Source organism: Scylla paramamosain, chromosome 35 (assembly GCF_035594125.1).
Source record: "Scylla paramamosain isolate STU-SP2022 chromosome 35, ASM3559412v1, whole genome shotgun sequence".
Classification (NCBI taxonomy): Eukaryota; Metazoa; Arthropoda; class Malacostraca; order Decapoda; family Portunidae; genus Scylla; species Scylla paramamosain.
In genome coordinates, this window is record NC_087185.1 from 6,903,135 (window position 1) to 6,921,766 (window position 18,632).

The 18,632-nt window shown below is 45.3% G+C and overlaps 1 protein-coding gene and 1 long non-coding RNA gene across 6 annotated transcripts in view; one reads left to right on the plus strand and one right to left on the minus strand.

The window, feature by feature from the left end:
* Positions 1-6,545, plus strand: part of LOC135090608 (LIM domain only protein 3-like) — a 104,530-nt gene extending 97,985 nt beyond the window's left edge. For 3 of the 5 annotated variants that reach the window (XM_063987518.1, XM_063987520.1, XM_063987522.1), the window contains exon 5: positions 1,937-6,545. In XM_063987518.1, the coding sequence (XP_063843588.1) occupies positions 1,937-2,269 (333 nt within the window). In that variant the 3' untranslated portion in view covers positions 2,270-6,545. The remainder of the gene's footprint in view (positions 1-1,936) is intronic. The other 2 variants (XM_063987519.1, XM_063987521.1) reach the window with 1 other exon arrangement.
* LOC135090609 (uncharacterized) overlaps positions 1-18,632 on the minus strand; it is a 97,844-nt gene that overhangs the window by 14,289 nt on the left and 64,923 nt on the right. The gene's annotated exons all lie outside the window — the stretch shown is intronic.

Consider the following 18,632-nt stretch of genomic DNA (forward strand, 5'->3'; position numbering starts at 1 on the left):
TGCAGTTTTTACATTTTTCAATTTCGTAAGAGAAAGTCAGATATTTCTAACTCATTTTTTCTTACGATATTCCAAAATAACAGTGTCACGTGCTTAGGTCACGGCGAAGATTACTTGCATGAGCGGAAAACTTTCACTCTCTCTCACACACACACACACACACACACACACACACACACACACACACACACACACACACACACACATCAAACAACACAGAGACAGAAATGTATGTAGGAATATAACTGCATGAAAACGTACATACCACGCTCCCTCCCACACACACACACACACACACACACACACACACACACACACACACACACAAACAGACACACACGGTCACTAATACAGAAGCTACCGCACTTACACGTTAACCTAAGCGTCGCCGTTTTTCATGCAGTTAGACGGTACCGCCCTTTGCCTCGTTAAAGTAATGTTTATCTTTAATTTGACAAATGCATGGCTGTTAACACGGAAAGAGGGAGTTCGCCAGCCACCCTTCAAGTTCCCTCTGTCTTGCTGTTTCTACATTACCATATATTACCATTACCTCCCCCTTCCTCCCTAAATGGGCTTTTAAGTCTTTTATTGTCTTCCTCCGTTCTCTCTCTCTCTCTCTCTCTCTCTCTCTCTCTCTCTCTCTCTCTCTCTCTCTCTCTCTCTCTCTCTCTGTAGTCATTCTCGTGTTTCTTTTCGCTGTCAGAAGTAAGATGATTCTAAAGTATTTCCTCAAGATACGTACATTATTTTATTTATGTTTCCCTCGCGTCATTTGAGACAATACTCCGTCCATGGCATCGTTTTGCAGTGTTGTGGCAGCTTAACACAACTAATCAGTCAATCAGTCAGTCAACCAGTCATTCGTATTACGGACTAGACAAACCGAACAGGAAAGTTGAAAGTTAAAGCCTGCATTGCTTCTGGTAAGAATGGCTTGTAGTTTCACTCCTTTGAAGGCCATGCCAACAACAGCCCACAATAACATTCCCACTTCTAAAATTATCTTCACGCTCCGAATATTATCTCGGAGTTCAGAGTTCACGTGGCTAAACGATCTGCAACCACTACTTAGCTCCCACTCAGCCACTTCCCGCGCAACACACAACACGCCTGCACTGCAATGCTTTACTACACACCGCCACTTACACTGTTAACGCATTTCAACACTTCAACACACAAGAATACCTCAGCATTATTTCGCAAACACTTCTGAGAACGCATGATGGTGGCTGCCGTCTGTCTGCGTGCCAGGAAGTTCCCAAGGAAATGGACTTGTGATAAAACATTAACCTGACGTTTTTCTGCCCGCTACACTAATGATTGTTTACAGTTCAGTGCGTGACCGAATGTGGTTATATGTTTTTTGGAATGACACATTAATATCCTGGTTTATAATGTCGGTGTTACCGTAACGTGCGACAGTTGCACATCGCTTAATTGAGGTTATCATAGACAAGATAATCCCTCTACCCGGGGCGTGCATTTTATCATTCAATTTTTCCTCTAGGTAATTAGTTTATTAGTCCTCCTGGCGGCCCGCGCGACGCTAATGACCGGAAACGAACGTGGAATGCAAATGGCCGCTTAGCATGACTTTTATTCATATTTCCTGTTTGTATCTTCACTGCTGCAGCCGCTGGCCCCGCGCTGGCCGGCAAGGCGGCCTGCTTAGGAAAACAGACTATCCGTGTTTTAGTTGACTGAGTAGAGGCCTCGCCCCTCCCAGCAGACCCGTCTTGTCCCCTCCCTCTTCCTTCACACGCCACCACCAGCAGCCGTATTCCTGTTTACTTGACTCCTTTACGTTGTTTGCTCGGGTCTCTCTTCCCTCACACATACTCTGAGGGGCAGTGAGAAACACCATGTTTATCCGATTTACACGCGAGTAAGAGATTAGCGTGTCCCCCTAACCTTGGCGTTCTCTTTCTCCCAGCAGCCCCCGGAGGAATCTGGCTTGGCTCAACGTGGCGGCACTCCCACCCACGGCGCGGCCCTCCCTCAGCAGCCCGCACAGCACCACCAAATGGGGATGAACGGCATGAGTCTCGGCAGCGGCGTCAGCAGCGGCCCGGGCACCTCGGGGATGCTCCTCCCCACGTCTCTTGGGGATAGAGGAGGCCTCGGGGAGCCGCAAATCGGGGTCGGAGACGGCGTCCTGAAGGCCCCTGCCGCCCCCCAGCAGCCCAACAGCTCCAACCAGGCGGTGGCTGACGACGCCTCGAGCGGCTACGGCAGTCCCGACTCTCTCACCATGGAGGACCGATGAGACGCGGCTGGGAGGGGGCGGAAAAGACGGCGGACATGACCAACGCAGGCTCCGTCGCAGCTCCCTGCAATGTCACAGGCACAACCACCGCCACTGCCACAAGCTTCGTCATCACAACAGTTTCCATTCCCAATGCCACAGCTGCCGCCGCCGTACGTGTCTCATCTGCCGTCGACGATGTCACAGCTACTACCGCGGCCCCAGGCACAGGGAAGGCCCACCCAACAGCCGTCCATGCTGCCTGGGATGACCTCGACCGCCTCAGAGATGATCCGAGGAGCAGGTCCGCCCACACAGCTGCAGCCTCAGTGGCCGCCTCAGTTTTAACTCCTCGAGACAAGAATATCCAGCGCACCCACTTTTAGACGCTGGAGTCAGCTCGCCGCCGGGAATCCAAGAAAAACATCCTTGGGTTCCCTGGCTGGATTTGTAGTCTCGCTGAGAGGAAGCAAGAGGCTGTGGCAAACAGTGACAGTAGCACGGAGCTCCAGCGATGGACCAAGCCCCCGCCTGTAACCCCCTCCCAAGGTCTCTAACAGCCCCAGCACCCGCGGACCCCAGACAGCGGTCCGCGCGAGTTGTCGGCGGCGGACCCAACACCCCGTCAAGCACGAAGACTCGGCCGCCGAGGAAGCATGGGCGCTGCCACGATTCTTTATCTCGCTAACAGAAAGAAGCATGGACTGGTGAATGCTTTTTACGGCTCTGTTATGTGATATGTAAAGCATTACTGTAAAGAATGATGGAAAACTCAAAGCAACATAAGTAATATTATTTGTAAATATAACTTTAAGGATACAATGTGAGATAATGAACTCCCTGTTTTCGTGTGAGGTTGGTTCCGGGGAGACCCTCAATGCATGTACAGTGACGGAACACTCTTCCTATCTTGGTGTGCCATAAAGACCTACTCTTAGCAGTTAATTAGTTTTCGGTTGACGCTACAGCCTTGAGGATTGCACAAGCTGCGCTAGTCAAGTGAGGGAGCAGAACACGAGCATGTAAACGAAAACAAACCCAAATTGCTCGCGAGTACCTGTGTGGCGCCAAAGGACTGAGCACCGCCTGTCTGGAGGCGGCTCAAGTGTATAATCCTCGTCACATGAGAAACTAACATGCTCTGAAAATGCTTGTTTATGTTCTCTCATACGTAATCAGAGTAGTTCCATAACGAACAATAAGACCGTACAAGGGCAAGTAGCACCGGACAGGTTGATTGTATATAATGTGCACATTTGCTTTCACCAACCTGATCTGGCTTCCCATTTTCTATACACACCTAGTCGCAGCTCACACTAATTTGCGCTGTATCGCGACGTAACTTCGCAAGAACTACATTTTACGTCAGTGTCTTGCCGGCGAGCTCTTGCGGCAAAGTAATCCTGCAGCCCAGGAGGGGCCACTGCGGGGTGGCGGCAGCCTTCGCCTCCTGGGACGGTGTGCCCGCGGAGGCCCGGCGGTGTCCGCCCCGATCTGGGCCGACGGAAGCCGCGGAGGGCGGCTGGCGGGAGCCTCGCTGACGGAGTGTGGAGCCTCGAAAATTACGTTGTCATACAGTAAATGTGATACTTGTCGACGGCGGATACAAATATGTGAGAGTAAATGAGTGAAAGAATACATTATTCCATAACGAAAAAAAAAATTGCAGACACAAATCAGTTTTTCTTATTTCTTTTGGTTTACAATACAAAAATTTATGGAATAATGGCAATTGGTGGTGTGTGAACGGAATCGTTATGGCTGTTTTCGCATTCTTGTTGTTCATTTACTGTATGTACAAAGTTTAAATGTTATCATCAAGGACATTAAATGATTATAATAATTATCATAACTGTTTCCATAATTATGTTTCATTCTACTTAGTTGTAATAATTCAGCAGCCTCATCACGCCCAACCTTTGAGTTGTGCCACTGTCCCTCGCGCCCCCCGGCGTCCGGCGCCCGGCGCGGGGCGCGAGAACCCCCGGTCCCCCCCCGCCATGCACTACCGACAATACAAGTCACTTTTCTCATCACCCGTTTGAACAATAGGAAGGAATCTGCGATTTCTCATGGTAGAATCTCACCGCGGTGCCTCCAGGAGGACAGCGCTCCTGGCGCGGCACGGCGGCGAGCACTTCTGCTGCTTCTCCTTGGCGCCTCGCACCGGCTGCACCCCCTCCCTCCCCCACTCCAAAGTACCCGCCGACGGACGGGTCTGCGTCAGCTCAATCACTCGAATCGTATATTTAAGTCTACACGAGTATTAAATCTCAAGTGGATACAATTTTTAACAGTCTAAAGAAGACTTGGGATTCTTTTCTCCCAACTTTCGAGAGTTGGGCGGTTGGTCCTTGCGTCTCCCAGTGCGTCAGACACAGTCACCTTGTGTCCCGGTAACCCTAAAGACCCACCCGGGGTCGCGGCGAGGCGTGGGAAGTAGTGGATCGGTGCAGCGGCGCGTTCCTTCACTCCCAGGGGTTGGGCCTATTTTTGCAGGGTGTCGCGCATCCGTGTCCCCCACTGTACAGAGAACGAACGGCCTCACCCACCCATGGTACAACACAACCACATACGCGACAGCAGATATAAATATTACGTGAATTATCTGAACTTATCATCCTCAAGTATACGCTAACTCTTATTTGACACACGGGGCTCACGCGGCCTCATCAGCTCGTCTGCGGCCCTTGTGAGGCTCGCTGGCGGGGCGTCGCTGGGCAGCCTGTGAACCGAATTTTGTTCATATTTATTGAAAGTGTATGTAGTGGCGTCCAGTGCTAAGGTACAAGCCAAGCAAACCCCAGCGACAAAAACTATGAGTTCCTCAGAGATGATGTGAAGCAGAGCCCAAGGGCGCCTTGCCTCCTGTGGCGGACTTCTACCTTGGCACGGACGCGGCCCCCCGATGTCTTTGTTAAACTGTACATGTGCTCAACGACCTTCACACTCGTTTACCTGCGTTTTCTGTTGATGATCATTTTCATATTCAGAGGGAGTGCCTAAAGACATCAGGACATCAGATTCTGTCGGTCCAGAAGCATCAGTACAGTAACTCTCCTTCAAAATGCGAAATACATGTACCAAAAATTGTTAGATATTGTATATGTGGAGAAACAAATTAATTGTATAAACAATGTTTTCATAATAATTGGAATAAATACTATAAATTATTTATGTGATGAGGACAGCGGCTCCAGTCGCGGCGCCGCGTGGTCCTTGCCAGAGCACATTGACGGGCTTCTCCGCCGCTTGTTGGCCTTCACTTCCTTTAGTCGACGTTGCATTTCCAGCCTCATGGCGACTCTGATTTCACGAACAGGAAACAAAGTGGTAATTGGACCTTTATTAACTTATTTGTTTACTCTTTTTATATATAAATAGAATATACAGATTTTTTTTCCTATTCAATTTAAATAAGATTTGATGGTCTTCATATACTTTTATAACATTCCTGTGTCCCTCTCCCTTTTCCTCTCCGGGTTCCTCATAAAACGAGCACAAAGCTAACACTAAATTTACCGCTAGACATTCCCGCGGCCGCCACGGCAGGAGGCTGGCTGTGTCCCGCCGCAAGGTCGGGCTGCCTCTGATTTTAAGAAGTGAATCAGTTTACTTAAGAGGTTTAAAAAACGTTAGAAAATCCAGCTGCTGGCATGTGCATGGCACTTGAGGCCCAACCTTACCATACGCTGCAGGCCGCACGCTCTTGTCTTGTTACTGTAATTTGATTAAAGTTCAAGTCGCAGCCTAATGACTGCGAGAAGCCAACTGGTGCAGGCTGCCTAACATCCACGACGCCCACCAGTCGTCCGGATCTTAGGCACGCAAGCTGCGGGCGGCCGGTGACTGGAGGCCGGTGGCGTGCAGTGCGGCGGCCGCTGTGGGCTGTGGCAAGACTCGCACTGCTAACGATTCCTGGCTGGACGAGGCCAGCCAGAGTCGACAGTAGGTGATGCAGGCCTTCTGCAGGTGCAGGCTGCCCTGTGTGTTAAGTGTCTGGGGTAGTGACGTGTCTGCCGATCCCCTTCGCCACCGAGCAGGCAGCGGGAAGGCCAGAGTAGTGCGCCGCCCCAGACCTCAGTACAGGCAAGGCAGAGTGTGCCGCAGTGCATCCACTGCAGGCGCGTCCGCTCTACCACAGTCACCGGCGCTGGCAGCGGACTCTGTCACTCTGAGTACAGTCACTAGTGCAGGCCGCAGACTAGTCCCTTCTTGACCCCCTCCCACTCTTGTTACCAAAGTTATTGTCTAGAATTGCACTTTTCTTAAAGTGAATATATTTTGTACAAAGGAAGCTACTTGTGTTTTATTTTCCCTTGCAAGCATGCATCTGTGAATGACTTGTTGCACCCTGCTGGCGGTGTGTTACCGGGACTGCCATGAGGAGACGAGCAGCCGTGAGGAGCCGTGACCAGACACCATCGCCCCGCCTCGCCACACAGCGGAAGCGGCACGGCTGGGGCGAGAGTGCCACCAACTGTTCTCGCCCCTCCCCGCCCCGCCCCGGCCCGGCTGTGTGTTCCGTCACCCTCACCTCCGCCGCCCCGCCGCCCGGAGTGGCTGTGTTATGCTCGGAATTCGGATCAATACATGAAAAGGGTTAGTTAAGTCAATGAGCCCATAATGTCACCAGAATAATTAATGAGTATAAATTACATCCCTGCTGCTGAAATATGCAGCCGGCACAAATGCACTTTATGGTGATTATAAATTGCAGTGGAGAGCTGTTACCTGGATTGAACTTACTGTTAGTGGCACTGAGAGCCTAATCGAATGACCATAGTATTTGAGCCAAAATATTTAATTAATCACGCTACATAATGTCAAATAACTGAATGATGGCAAATACACATAATTTTAACATCAGGGCGCAGTTATGGCAAATTGCCTCAAAAGGACATTAGGTGCTTGCCTACTGAGCCGTGTAACAGCAACATTACGAATTACGTTCAGACCAACTCTTTCACCGCTACGTTTTCCGATATCAAACAACAAAATCAATATATCACAGTCTCCCTCACCACTCACTCGACCACCGAACACACGCGAAATGAAAACGGACATAAACAACAGAATCAAGTACTCGCACACTTTCTCTCTCTCTCTCTCTCTCTCTCTCTCTCTCTCTCTCTCTCTCTCTCTCTCTCTCTCTCTCTCTCTCTCTCTCTCTCTCTCTCTCACACACACACACACACACACACACGTTCGTTTATACACCTTGACGAGATTGCTCACCGATGACTCGCAGTAAATCACTTTTTCCCCCCTTTACTCATGTTTGACTCGCGACTAGACTGACGGAGAGGAGACTCGGGGTTTTTGGGGGCCTCCTACAGCCCGAGGAAGGGAACGATACCCGGAGGAAATTGAGATAGTGGCTTTATTGCTACTTACCTCCACCCCGCCACTCAGCCGCTTGATGAACGGATGTGGAGGGAGACAGAGAGGAATACACACGCTCCTTCCTCGCTCTTAAAGGAGACTTTCTTCACTCTACTCGTCCAGGATTACTTGGGTGAAATTAAGTGATCAAAGGTAAGGGTATTCAGACGCCTTCCTTGTTTCCTTCCTTTACTCTCCTTCCTTCCTTCCTTCCTTGCTTGCTTCAATCTGTTTGCTTTCTCTCATCTCCTCTCTCTCTCTCTCTCTCTCTCTCTCTCTCTCTCTCTCTCTCTCTCTCTCTCTCTCTCTCTCTCTCTCTCTCTCTCTCTCTCTGAAAGGTAATGTAATAAAGAAATATACGAGCAGTTTCTACTAGTACTTATTAAGCAGGTGAGTGAGTAATGACACAAAAAATACCTGTACACGAGGCCAAGTCAAATATTAACGTGTGATCCTGATTTATAGTTAACTAAAGCATAAATATAAACACCCCCTTCATCAATGCCAGAGTGAAAAAAAAAAAAGATATTAATAATGCAGCTGTACACTTCGAACATTAAACAAAAAAGAAAAGAAAAGGAAAGAAAAGGAAATGCATTAAATAATTCTTAAATCTCAAGGGTATTTGTACTTTTGAATTCTATCTAATATCTTATCTTTTTGTTATGATAGATAACACAAAGGAACACAAAAGAAGAAACTAGCATCAGACCTGTTAGCCATTACAAGGATGTCCCTGATAAGATAAACTACCTAATCTAAAGCCAAGGATAAAAGATACTAAAAGGCGAAGGAGTAAGAACGTTGCCAGTGGACAGATAAAGACACTAGAGTTTCTTTCAACTGACGGAGGAGGTTAAGAAAAGAATAGCTGTATCTTTACGTGAGAGTTAAGGAAGAGGTGACGGTGCTGCAAGAAGAACCTATGGAGTACTTTGTTGATATGGTAAGAAAAGTAGTTTTATTGAGCCTAGGAGAGAGAGAGAGAGAGAGAGAGAGAGAGAGAGAGAGAGAGAGAGAGAGAGAGAGAGAGAGAGAGAGAGAGAGAGAGAGAGAGAGAGAGAGAGTATAAAAAAAGAAGCAGAACCAATCAGACTTTACCGAGTTATCCCTACATTTTCACGAACAGAAGAAAACCAAACAGGCAGGCAACTCTAAACTTGAAAATTGAAAAAAAAAAAGTAAAAAAAAAAGTAGAAAAAAAAAAGGTTCATAGTAAACTTGACACATGTGCGAGCTAATGCAATTCACACACACACACACACACACACACACACACACACACACACACACACACATGCGAGTCCTTTATTTTTATTCATCCACGAACTACTGATGAATAAAGTCGGAGATCGTAATTAATCAACTTCGTCACTGAGAAATGTTAAAACTATGCTGCAGTGAATTTGCAGCGAACTGAAAAAACAGATCCGGAAAAGGTCACACGCTGATTAATGTGATCAGGAGGCTGGACTGGGGATTATACGCGGGAAAAACAAGCTATTGGCGAACGTCAGAGAGAGAGAGAGAGAGAGAGAGAGAGAGAGAGAGAGAGAGAGAGAGAGAGAGAGAGAGAGAGAGAGAGAGAGAGATGGTGCTGGGCCACGTTATACAGTATAGGGTAAATACAGTAAACACTCCCAAACCTATGCAGTGTCTTTTCATGTATGAGTAATGTATGCAAAACACACGTGATACATACGGAGCGCTGCGCCGCCACCGACCCGGCCACTAATTCACACCAGCACTACTGTCACATCACCTGACGCTCCCTCACCTCACTCACTTCACTCACCTGGATTGCCTCATGCCAGCGTGATTGCAGGTACATGGGGGGTAATGCACACTCAAACTCACACACACACACACACACACACACACACACACACACACACACACACACCTTTCCGAGGCGTTCTATGATTAGATGATCGTAAAGTCAGTTAGAATGAACGAGAATGAGAGAGAGAGAGAGAGAGAGAGAGAGAGAGAGAGAGAGAGAGAGAGAGAGAGAGAGAGAGAGAGAGAGAGAGAGAGAGAGAGAGAGAGAGAGAGAGAGAGAGTCAGAAAGGAGAGCAAAGTAAAGAAAATAACAAACATTCTTTCTATCCTCCAAAAGAGAAAATGATGTAGCAAGAGAGAGAGAGAGAGAGAGAGAGAGAGAGAGAGAGAGAGAGAGAGAGAGAGAGAGAGAGAGAGAGAGAGAGACTCAAGCTCCCCTCACACACCTGCCTAACACCTCAGCCAAACGCCATTAGCAGGAGGAGAGATTACCGGAGCCACGCCAAGCCATTACCAAGACTCGTTTTCTGATTACTTCCAAATCTGCCTTAATGAAGTTCGTCTTGCGTGCTGGCAATAATATCTCTAGTGCAGCTGGGATGTGCCGGGCTGGAAGGGCTGGGGTGGGGGTCTTGTTGGGGGGTTGGGGTTTTCAGGCTCGTCATACTGCTCTGTCTGGTGGCGGTGGTGGTGGTGGTGGTGGTGGTGGTGGTGGTGGTGGTGGTGGTGGTGATGGTGGTGGTCTTGCAGTGTGTTGTGTTGTGTTGTTGATTTTAGGATTTTTGTTATGGTTTGGTTAGGTTGTTTTGCTTTTCTCGAGGTTGTCTTTTTTATGTTATTTGTGTTACTATTTTTTTTTTTTTTGTTAAGGCTTGTGTTCTTTGTGTTTGTTTTGTTGTGGGTGTTGTGCTCCTAAGTGTTGCTCTTTGAAGGGTTGCGTTTTAGTGATTTATTTTAAAGGGTTTGTGTTGTCTCTAGTGTTTTTTTTTTTTTTTTTGTGTGTGTGTGTGTGTTGGTAGTGTTGCCGTTTCAGGATTTGTGTTCTCAAGAATGTTCTCTTATTTTGTTGTTTTTTTAGAGCATGTGTTTCCAGTGTTCTTTTTAACGTTTGTGTTCTTGTATTGCTTTTTCTCTTTCATTTTTTTTTGTAAGTTTGTGTTTCAGTGTTGTATTGCGTCGCTTTTTTTTTGTTTGTTTTTTTCAGCGGTTTTTTTTTTTTCTTTTTTTTTTTTTTTGAGGGGGCATGGGAGGCAAAGGAAGGGGGTGATGGTGCACTTGTAAGGATCCTGCGTGAGTTAATTTCTTTTTCCATTATTACTGAACTGAAATGTAGTCTTCATATTTTAATCTTGATTGTTTTGTGCATTTCTCTCTCTCTCTCTCTCTCTCCTCTCTCTCTCTCTCTCTCTCTCTCTCTCTCTCTCTCTCTCTCTCTCTCTCTCTGGGCCACAAGCACGATACAAGAAATATTGCACTAATCCTCAGACATGTATCTCCCAGTTATAATAAATCCTTCGCCTCTCCCTTTGAATATTCACGTAGCGGAAGGAACGCGAAGGAAAGGGAGGCGATCAACACGTCCCTTAATGACGGTTTGCCCTTTAGATCTTGCACCTGCAGAGAATTAATCCTCCGTAGTCTCTGTTAAGGAGCATCTGTTCAATAAAGGTCAAAACTAGAACTGATTAGACGTCAAAGGTTGCAAAGTGAAATGAGCTCTCTCTCTCTCTCTCTCTCTCTCTCTCTCTCTCTCTCTCTCTCTCTCTCTCTCTCTCTCTCTCTCTCTCTCTCTCTCTCTCTCTCTCTCTCTCTCTCTCTCTCTCTCATCTTCTTCCCCCTGTGTCCTCTTTATTCATCTCTTTCCCTTCTCTTCCTTCATTCTACATTCTTCGTTGTCCTGTCCCTCCTCCTCTCCCTTATCCTCTTGCTCTTCCCTCTTCCCACGCTTTCCTCCCTTCCTCTCGTTTCCACGCCCTCCGTATCCTCCATCGTCTCATTCTCCTTGTCCTCGTCCTTCTCCTTCTCTTCCTCCTCCTCCTCCCGCTACTTAGATGCTGACCGATTGCGCTCTTCTCCCTTCCTTCCCCTCTCTCTTCCCCTTTATCTCCTCCTCCACCTCTTCCTCACCCTCCTCCTTCTCAATCGCTTCATATTCCTCATGTAAATGAAAACGAACATCACCTTTTGATATTGAAACATTAAGTAATAGATTTTTTTTTTTATATACATCATTACTGTAGATATAAATTTTTTTTTTTTTTATATAGGATGTATTTTAACCTAAACTTTTAAAGGGATCTAATAAATATGGCTCTTCATGGTTGGGCAAACTTGGTAAAACATAAAATAATCTTGGTTTTGATGAGGGACAGGTTCTCTCAGGGGTTCTGTCAATACCTTTCGCCTTCTATTCCCCCGCACGCCAGCAATCGTCTAAGCACATCTAATATATATGTAAAGTTGGGCGGCTGGGGACGGTGACCAGACGGCACAAACGGTAATGAATTGTCAATACTAACTGCCCACAAGGGTCAACAGGAGGGATGTGCGTCTTGGCGGCGTGTGTGTGTGTATGTGTGTGTGTGTGTGTGTGTGTGTGTGTGTGTGTGTGTGTGTGTGTGTGTGTGTGTGTGTGTGTAAGTGTCCGTGTATGTCAGCGTACTCTCTCTCTCTCTCTCTCTCTCTCTCTCTCTCTCTCTCTCTCTCTCTCTAGTGATTTTGTGTTACTTCCTTGCTACATAAAGGCTAATGCTCACTGGAGATCAAGAATAAAGCAGGAGGAGATGATACCGTGGTAGTAGTAGTGGTGGTGGTGGTGGTGGTGGTGGTGGTGGTGGTGACAGGGACCAAACATCAGGGTGACAGTGGTGTTCCCAACTGCTAGAATTAAATGCCTTTGCTATTGATCTCGGCCTCCTTTGTCCAGCCGCGTGGGGAACCTCGAACTCGGGTCAAGACAGCGCTAACCCTTACTCCTCCCTACCCACACACACACACACACACACACACACACAAGACGTATATAACATTCCCCATCTCGCACTAACTCGATAATATTTCCACCCCGTAGGCTAATGAGTATAAATAAATAGCGGTGTTCTCCTTATTAGCCCCGACATGCAATCCAGCATTCAACAGGCACTAATTAAAGCCAAAAGCCAACTCCCGTAAATCGTGCTCGCCTGAATTCCTGCACCAATTGCTTCATTACAGAGGCTGCGGCACCACGGGCAACTCACAGCTCTAAGGCACCGCGGCAAAAGGGTGATTTTCCCGCCGCAGCTTCACGGAGAGAAATTAGAGTATAACATACGAGTCTGAAGAAACAAAAGCAAATCTTGGAAGAAAGGAAATTGGCGGAAGTAGTTGTAGCGAGACGAGGACGTGTGCTGAGTATTGCTTGGGAGAGGAAGTGAGAGGGAGGGACACAGAGGGGGAGGGAGGGAGAGGGGAAGCTGCTGAAACGGAGGCTGAGAGGGAAAAGGAAAAAAAAGGAAGTGAAACGAGTGAGTACTGTGCTGAGAAGAGGAAACTTAGCTCAGAGGGAGAGGGGAACAGTAAGGAGAGGGAATGAATGAAAGGGAAAGGAAAACACTGAGAGGGATTTGAATAGCTCTGAGAATGGGGATTGTTTGATGGTGAGTGGGAGTGATGAGAGAGAAAGGACTATGATGAGAGTGACTATGGGAGGAAACTGAGCTTAGAGAAAATGGCAACGGTACATTTTTTTTTTATTTCGAAATCACCCTAAAGGAAATTCTGTAACACTCCTTGATTTTCTCCAGACTGTGGCAGAGAAACGTATATTCAGGTAGGGATATTTAAGTCATGCAAGTGTAATGGCATCTGGGTGTGGTGTGTGGCTGCCTCTCTTGAACTTGAAGTATTAATTTTAAGATGCAGCATTAGTACACTCATATATCTTTTCCGGATGAGTATTATAATGAAGCAAGTATTTGTCTTGAATAATAACTTCATGCAATTTCCATAAATATTGCAGAACATATGTAAAGGAAAATAATAATAATCTCAACGTGATGAAATTTTCTCTCTTCGTGATCCAAAGTATTCATTTCGAAATATTGGTATGAGAATTAAGAGAAATATTGGCATGCGAAATTCTTCAATCTGTCTACATTGAACTAAATCGAGAAAAGTACACTTTTTTGGTAATTTTTGGTTGTAGAGTACCTCAAAGAAATGAAGTAATAAAGTAAATGAATTAGAAAAATTGTTCTTGCTTGAGGAGGCACTTTGACTGCAGGAGGGGTAAGGGGGAAGAGAAGGAGGGGGATCGTTTCAGCTAATGTGACAAACAACACACAAAGAAACATCTCTCCCCACTCTCCCCCAATCCATCACATCCATCACACAGAACAATTTGGAGACGTGCACCAAACCCGCGTGACATGTGACGATTCCCCGTGACACATTAATCAGGCAGAGACGTTACTACGACATCCAGGCGGGAAATCCCTCACCACGTTTCCATCAATTGGCAATATACATCACATTACCTGCCCTAATCACCTCTAATACGAGTTATTACCGTAAGTAATTTGCCAGAGGCGGGGCGAGGCGCGGGGCACACTGGAGGGCCTTGTGCGGCAGGTGGAGGGCGAGGTGGAGGTGGACGGGAGGAGCAAGATGGCCGCCTGAAGGTCCTCCGAGGGTCGAGTGGGAGATCTAATATGTCAGGCGGAATTAGAGCCTCACTAGTTCAATACATGAGACGAACCGCGACCAGGGGCAGGTATGTATAAACTGTATATTGTAATAACGAGCAAAATTGAGCTTTCGACACGGAGCGGCGTTGTGGAAGTTGTAATGAGCATCTTGTTGTATTTATCCACATACTCATTACGGCTCTGGCAATCATTCCTTCTAAGATCCAACACTTCCTAACAATGTTCCCGTATCTGTTTAACTTTATTGTATTAACGTGCAGTAAAAGACGTTTTGCTAATTTGTCGACCATGATTATCTTTTACTTAACTAGTATAGTATATCAACATAAACTATCACAATTAATAAGGCGAGGAAAAAAAAATCACTGCTGCTCCTAATTAACTAAGTAGAACATAAGAGTATAAGAAAACAAGACCTTAAGGTAAGTTCAAGAAATCAGGAGCTGCCACATGTAGGAGAGACTTCTTGCTGCTTCCCTTATTTTCTAATGTCATTATGTTCTCATGTAACCCAGCAGCCCTACACATGGCAGTCCCTACAACTTCAGGTGAGTCGACGTATTATTAGTATCTCAACTCTTTGCCTCCTATTAGGTACACCTTTCCTCAATTACAAATCACTCTGAGACATCGTAACTTGTTCTAAAGCTACTTCCAATCTTTAAACTGGGTAAGAATTATTGCAAAATCTGTTCTTTTTAATCCCCTTCTTTCCTGCAATACCTATAGAGATCTCATGCATTACTTCTGGTGGCCTTAATTATTTCGTTCTGCAGTGAAAGGGTGAATGAGCTAAATATAATAAACCATGACACGACTGCCGAAGACTATGATAGATATTCTTCGGCAGTCACACAGAGGAGGAAACGGTGAAGGAGGTGATGAGGGAGACGGTGAAAGGAGAAAGGTGATGATGAAAGGAGACCAATGAGTTGTTTCCTGAAGGTGAAGTAATGAAGGAACCTGTGTGTGTGTGTGTGTGTGTGTGTGTGTGTGTGTGTGTGTGTGTGTAATTCACGATGTTCTTAGACTTAATTCACGTTTATGGAAAGAGAAACTGTCATTATTTATCTCTAGTTAATGTTGAAGTTTTCTGCACAACAAATATGGTCATCACATATATTTTGTTTTGTGTAAATATGTATAACTTTTTGAAGCAATGTTCATATAGTTATCTAATGTATTATGTGACTCCTAGTTATGACCAATAAAATATCTATCTACCTATCTATCTGTCTGTCTATCAGTGTGCGCGTCCCACTTAATGTAATCATCACAATTCAGTTCCCTATGGACAAGATGTTGGTTTCTAGTTGATCAGGATGAAATGGTAATTCTAACTACTCAATGATCAGTTCAATAACCAGACTACCATAAAAAAAAAGTTCAATTAGATTACATACAAGAGCTTTCTAAAGGAAGATTCAATTACCTAATGGATTCCTTGTTTAATGAATTCAACACTAACTTTTCGCGCTTATTTTTAATCTTGGTTTTGATCTTTAGGCACTTTGGTCCTACTTATTGAGAGAGCGAGACGAGAGTCAGAGTGAGAGGAATGTGGAGAGAGAGGCGAGGGAGAGGAGGGAGGAGGGAGGTAACAGGTACGTGGGCTATGCTTAATTACCTTCGCTACACTCACCTTAATAACCTAACACGACTCTGCCTTGACGCCGTATGTGTGTGTGTGTGTGTGTGTGTGTGTGTGTGTGTGTGTGTGTGTGTGTGTGTGTGTGTGTGTGTGTGTGTGTGTGTGTGTGTGTATAGACCAAACTCTCCTCGGTCAGCGGCCCTTTCTCTCACCTTCGGGCAATCCTTTTTACAAGCTACATTTCAGGTGTGTTTACATGCCTCGCAGTCCGCCAGCACCACACACACACACACACACACACACACACCTGCCGCGCCGCACACCTTCGCACAGACGGCCACGGGCAAGCTACATCATCAGCCAAGACCAATTAACCTTTAAGTAACAAGTACACGTAAGAAAATGTACTTAGCTTCGTATTCCTCATTTTGAACACTACCCATAAAAAGTAGTTCTAAAATCAAATGAAGAATCTTATTTATTTTCTTTATAATTACCTCTGATATAGTATGACAGGACTGGATTTAAAGGGTGAAAAACGTACAGAAGTTCACATTTCTTTCTTAACTCTCCATATAATGATATTTAGAAATAGAGTAAGTCAATCACACACTTTTATTGTCAGCGGTACATTAAATGAGACGCTAAAGAAAGGCTAGTGGTAAATATATGAATGAAGGAATGAATAAAAAAAAATAAATAAATACTTGAGTTCGAATTTCTCTATTTGTCAATAATCCATATACAGTGATCTTTACACCTGAGAAATTATTAACTAATCTATTTTCTATCAATACTTTGGCAAGATTAATTTGAAAGGTTAAAAAAAAAAGTTCCCATTTGCGTCATCATCACTTCAGGCAGAGTTACGACGTAATGCATTTTCTACGTGTTAAGGAGTCTGGCCAAGAACAGAAAAGAAAAAAAACTGTTCAATATAGCGGTTTTCTTCGACATTCCAAGAAAATTTACCTACTAGGCCTTTCAGCAAATCAATGATGCTTACAACTTAAACTGTTTCAAAAGAAGAACATCAAGACACCTCAGAAAATAAACTGCCTTCTCTTTCGGTTCTCCCACTTCTTATTTTAAGGGGAAGACAACATTTGAGCGGACTTTCTCCATCTTTTCTTTCATTTTCTTTTTATTTTGTCATCTTGTCTTTTTTTTGTCATCTTTTTTTTGTCATTTTCTTCTTTGATTTTCTCTTTTTTTCCCACTGGATGATCTCCTTCATACATGGGAAAATAAATAAATAAATAGACACCCACGAGAATGAGAGCAAGATCATTTCCTGTCATTACCACATCGTCAGTGGAATCATAACGTAATACACTTGTACCTCAGGAGTGTGTGTTGCGCGGCGTGGTGATGCGCCGTAATGATGCACCAGGTGAGGAGGGATTAGTCAGGTAACGTGGGGTTAAACACCGTTATTCCCCTGATGCTTATTTTGAAGAGTTTCTTAATGAGGTTCTGAAAGTGTCGCGTATTCCTTCAGGTATAAACGTATTCTGTAAGTTGGTTGTTCCTGATAATTAAGTGTGATATGTGGCGCGTTTGTGCTTTTTGATCATTATCCTCATTGTCATTATTATTATTATTATTATTATTATTATTATTATTATTATTATTATTATTATTACTTTCATTCGTAATAAGTTCGAGTTTTCGTCGATGTGTTCCTTGCGTTTTGTTCGTGGTGAGATTCTTTATCCCTTGTTTTCCATCATTAGTATGTAGGTGTGTGTGTGTGTGTGTGTGTGTGTGTGTGTGTGTGTGTGTGTGTGTGTGTGTGTGTGTGTGTGTGTGTGTGTGTGTGTGTGTGTGTCCGTGCGTGCGTGCAAAACTGTTGCTGTCATTGTTGTTGTTGCTGTTGTTGTTGTTGTTGTTGTTGTTGTTCCCCACTGTTGTTGTACAGGATTTGCATAAACAAAATCGCACATCGCTCACTCTACCAAACACACACACACACACACACACACACACACACACACACACACACACACTTGACGCGTCTGTCTCCTGATTAATCACACCAGCGCCACCACCAGCACTATCTGCATATTATTTTAATTAGTATCATTTATGACAAGCTGGGAGGAGGAGGAGGAGGAGGAGGAGGAGGAGGAGGAGGAGAGAAGAGAAAGCCCAGACATTCTCCCTCCACCTACCCCCTCCTACCACCACCACCACCACTTCGAACTGTCCTTGTGATTGATAAAATTTGACAATCGGTCGAAAACCAGACAAAAACATCTAATTAAGCATCTGCCTAACCTAACGAGATATGGTCCCCCCAATTAACAAACTTTAGAAGATTAGCCCGAGGATATTTTTAATTAATCTCATATTGATGGCAAAAATACTAATGAGGCTGTGCCAACGCCAACTCGCTAATTACCACCGAGTTGGAGGATATGAAGAGGGTGGAGAGAAGGGGAGAGAGAGAGAGAGAGAGAGAGAGAGAGAGAGAGAGAGAGAGAGAGAGAGAGAGAGAGAGAGAGAGAGAGAGAGAGAGAGAGAGAGAGAGAGAGAGAGAGAGAGACGCATGAAAGAGAGGACCGAGTGGAGATTAAAAGACAAGATTAGAAATAACACGTAAAGAAAATGACGAGAGAAACGACCAAGTGAGAGATGTAAAGAGAGGAGGAGAAGGAGGAGGAGGAGGAGAAAGGAAGGAAGAAGAGAAGCAGGACACAAGATCTTACATTTTTTCCTCCTCTTCCTCCTCCTCCTCCTCCTCCTCCTCCTCTTCACCATCATCATCACAACAGTCATCGTCAATCACATTAATCATCAACATCATCATTATCCCTTAAAGAAATCTGACGACATAATCTCTTCCTCTCATTATCTTGCTTTCACTGTCAGTAACTACAACAAGGCGACCTGGCGATCTACCACTGCACGTCACCATGTTTACCATCACACTAAA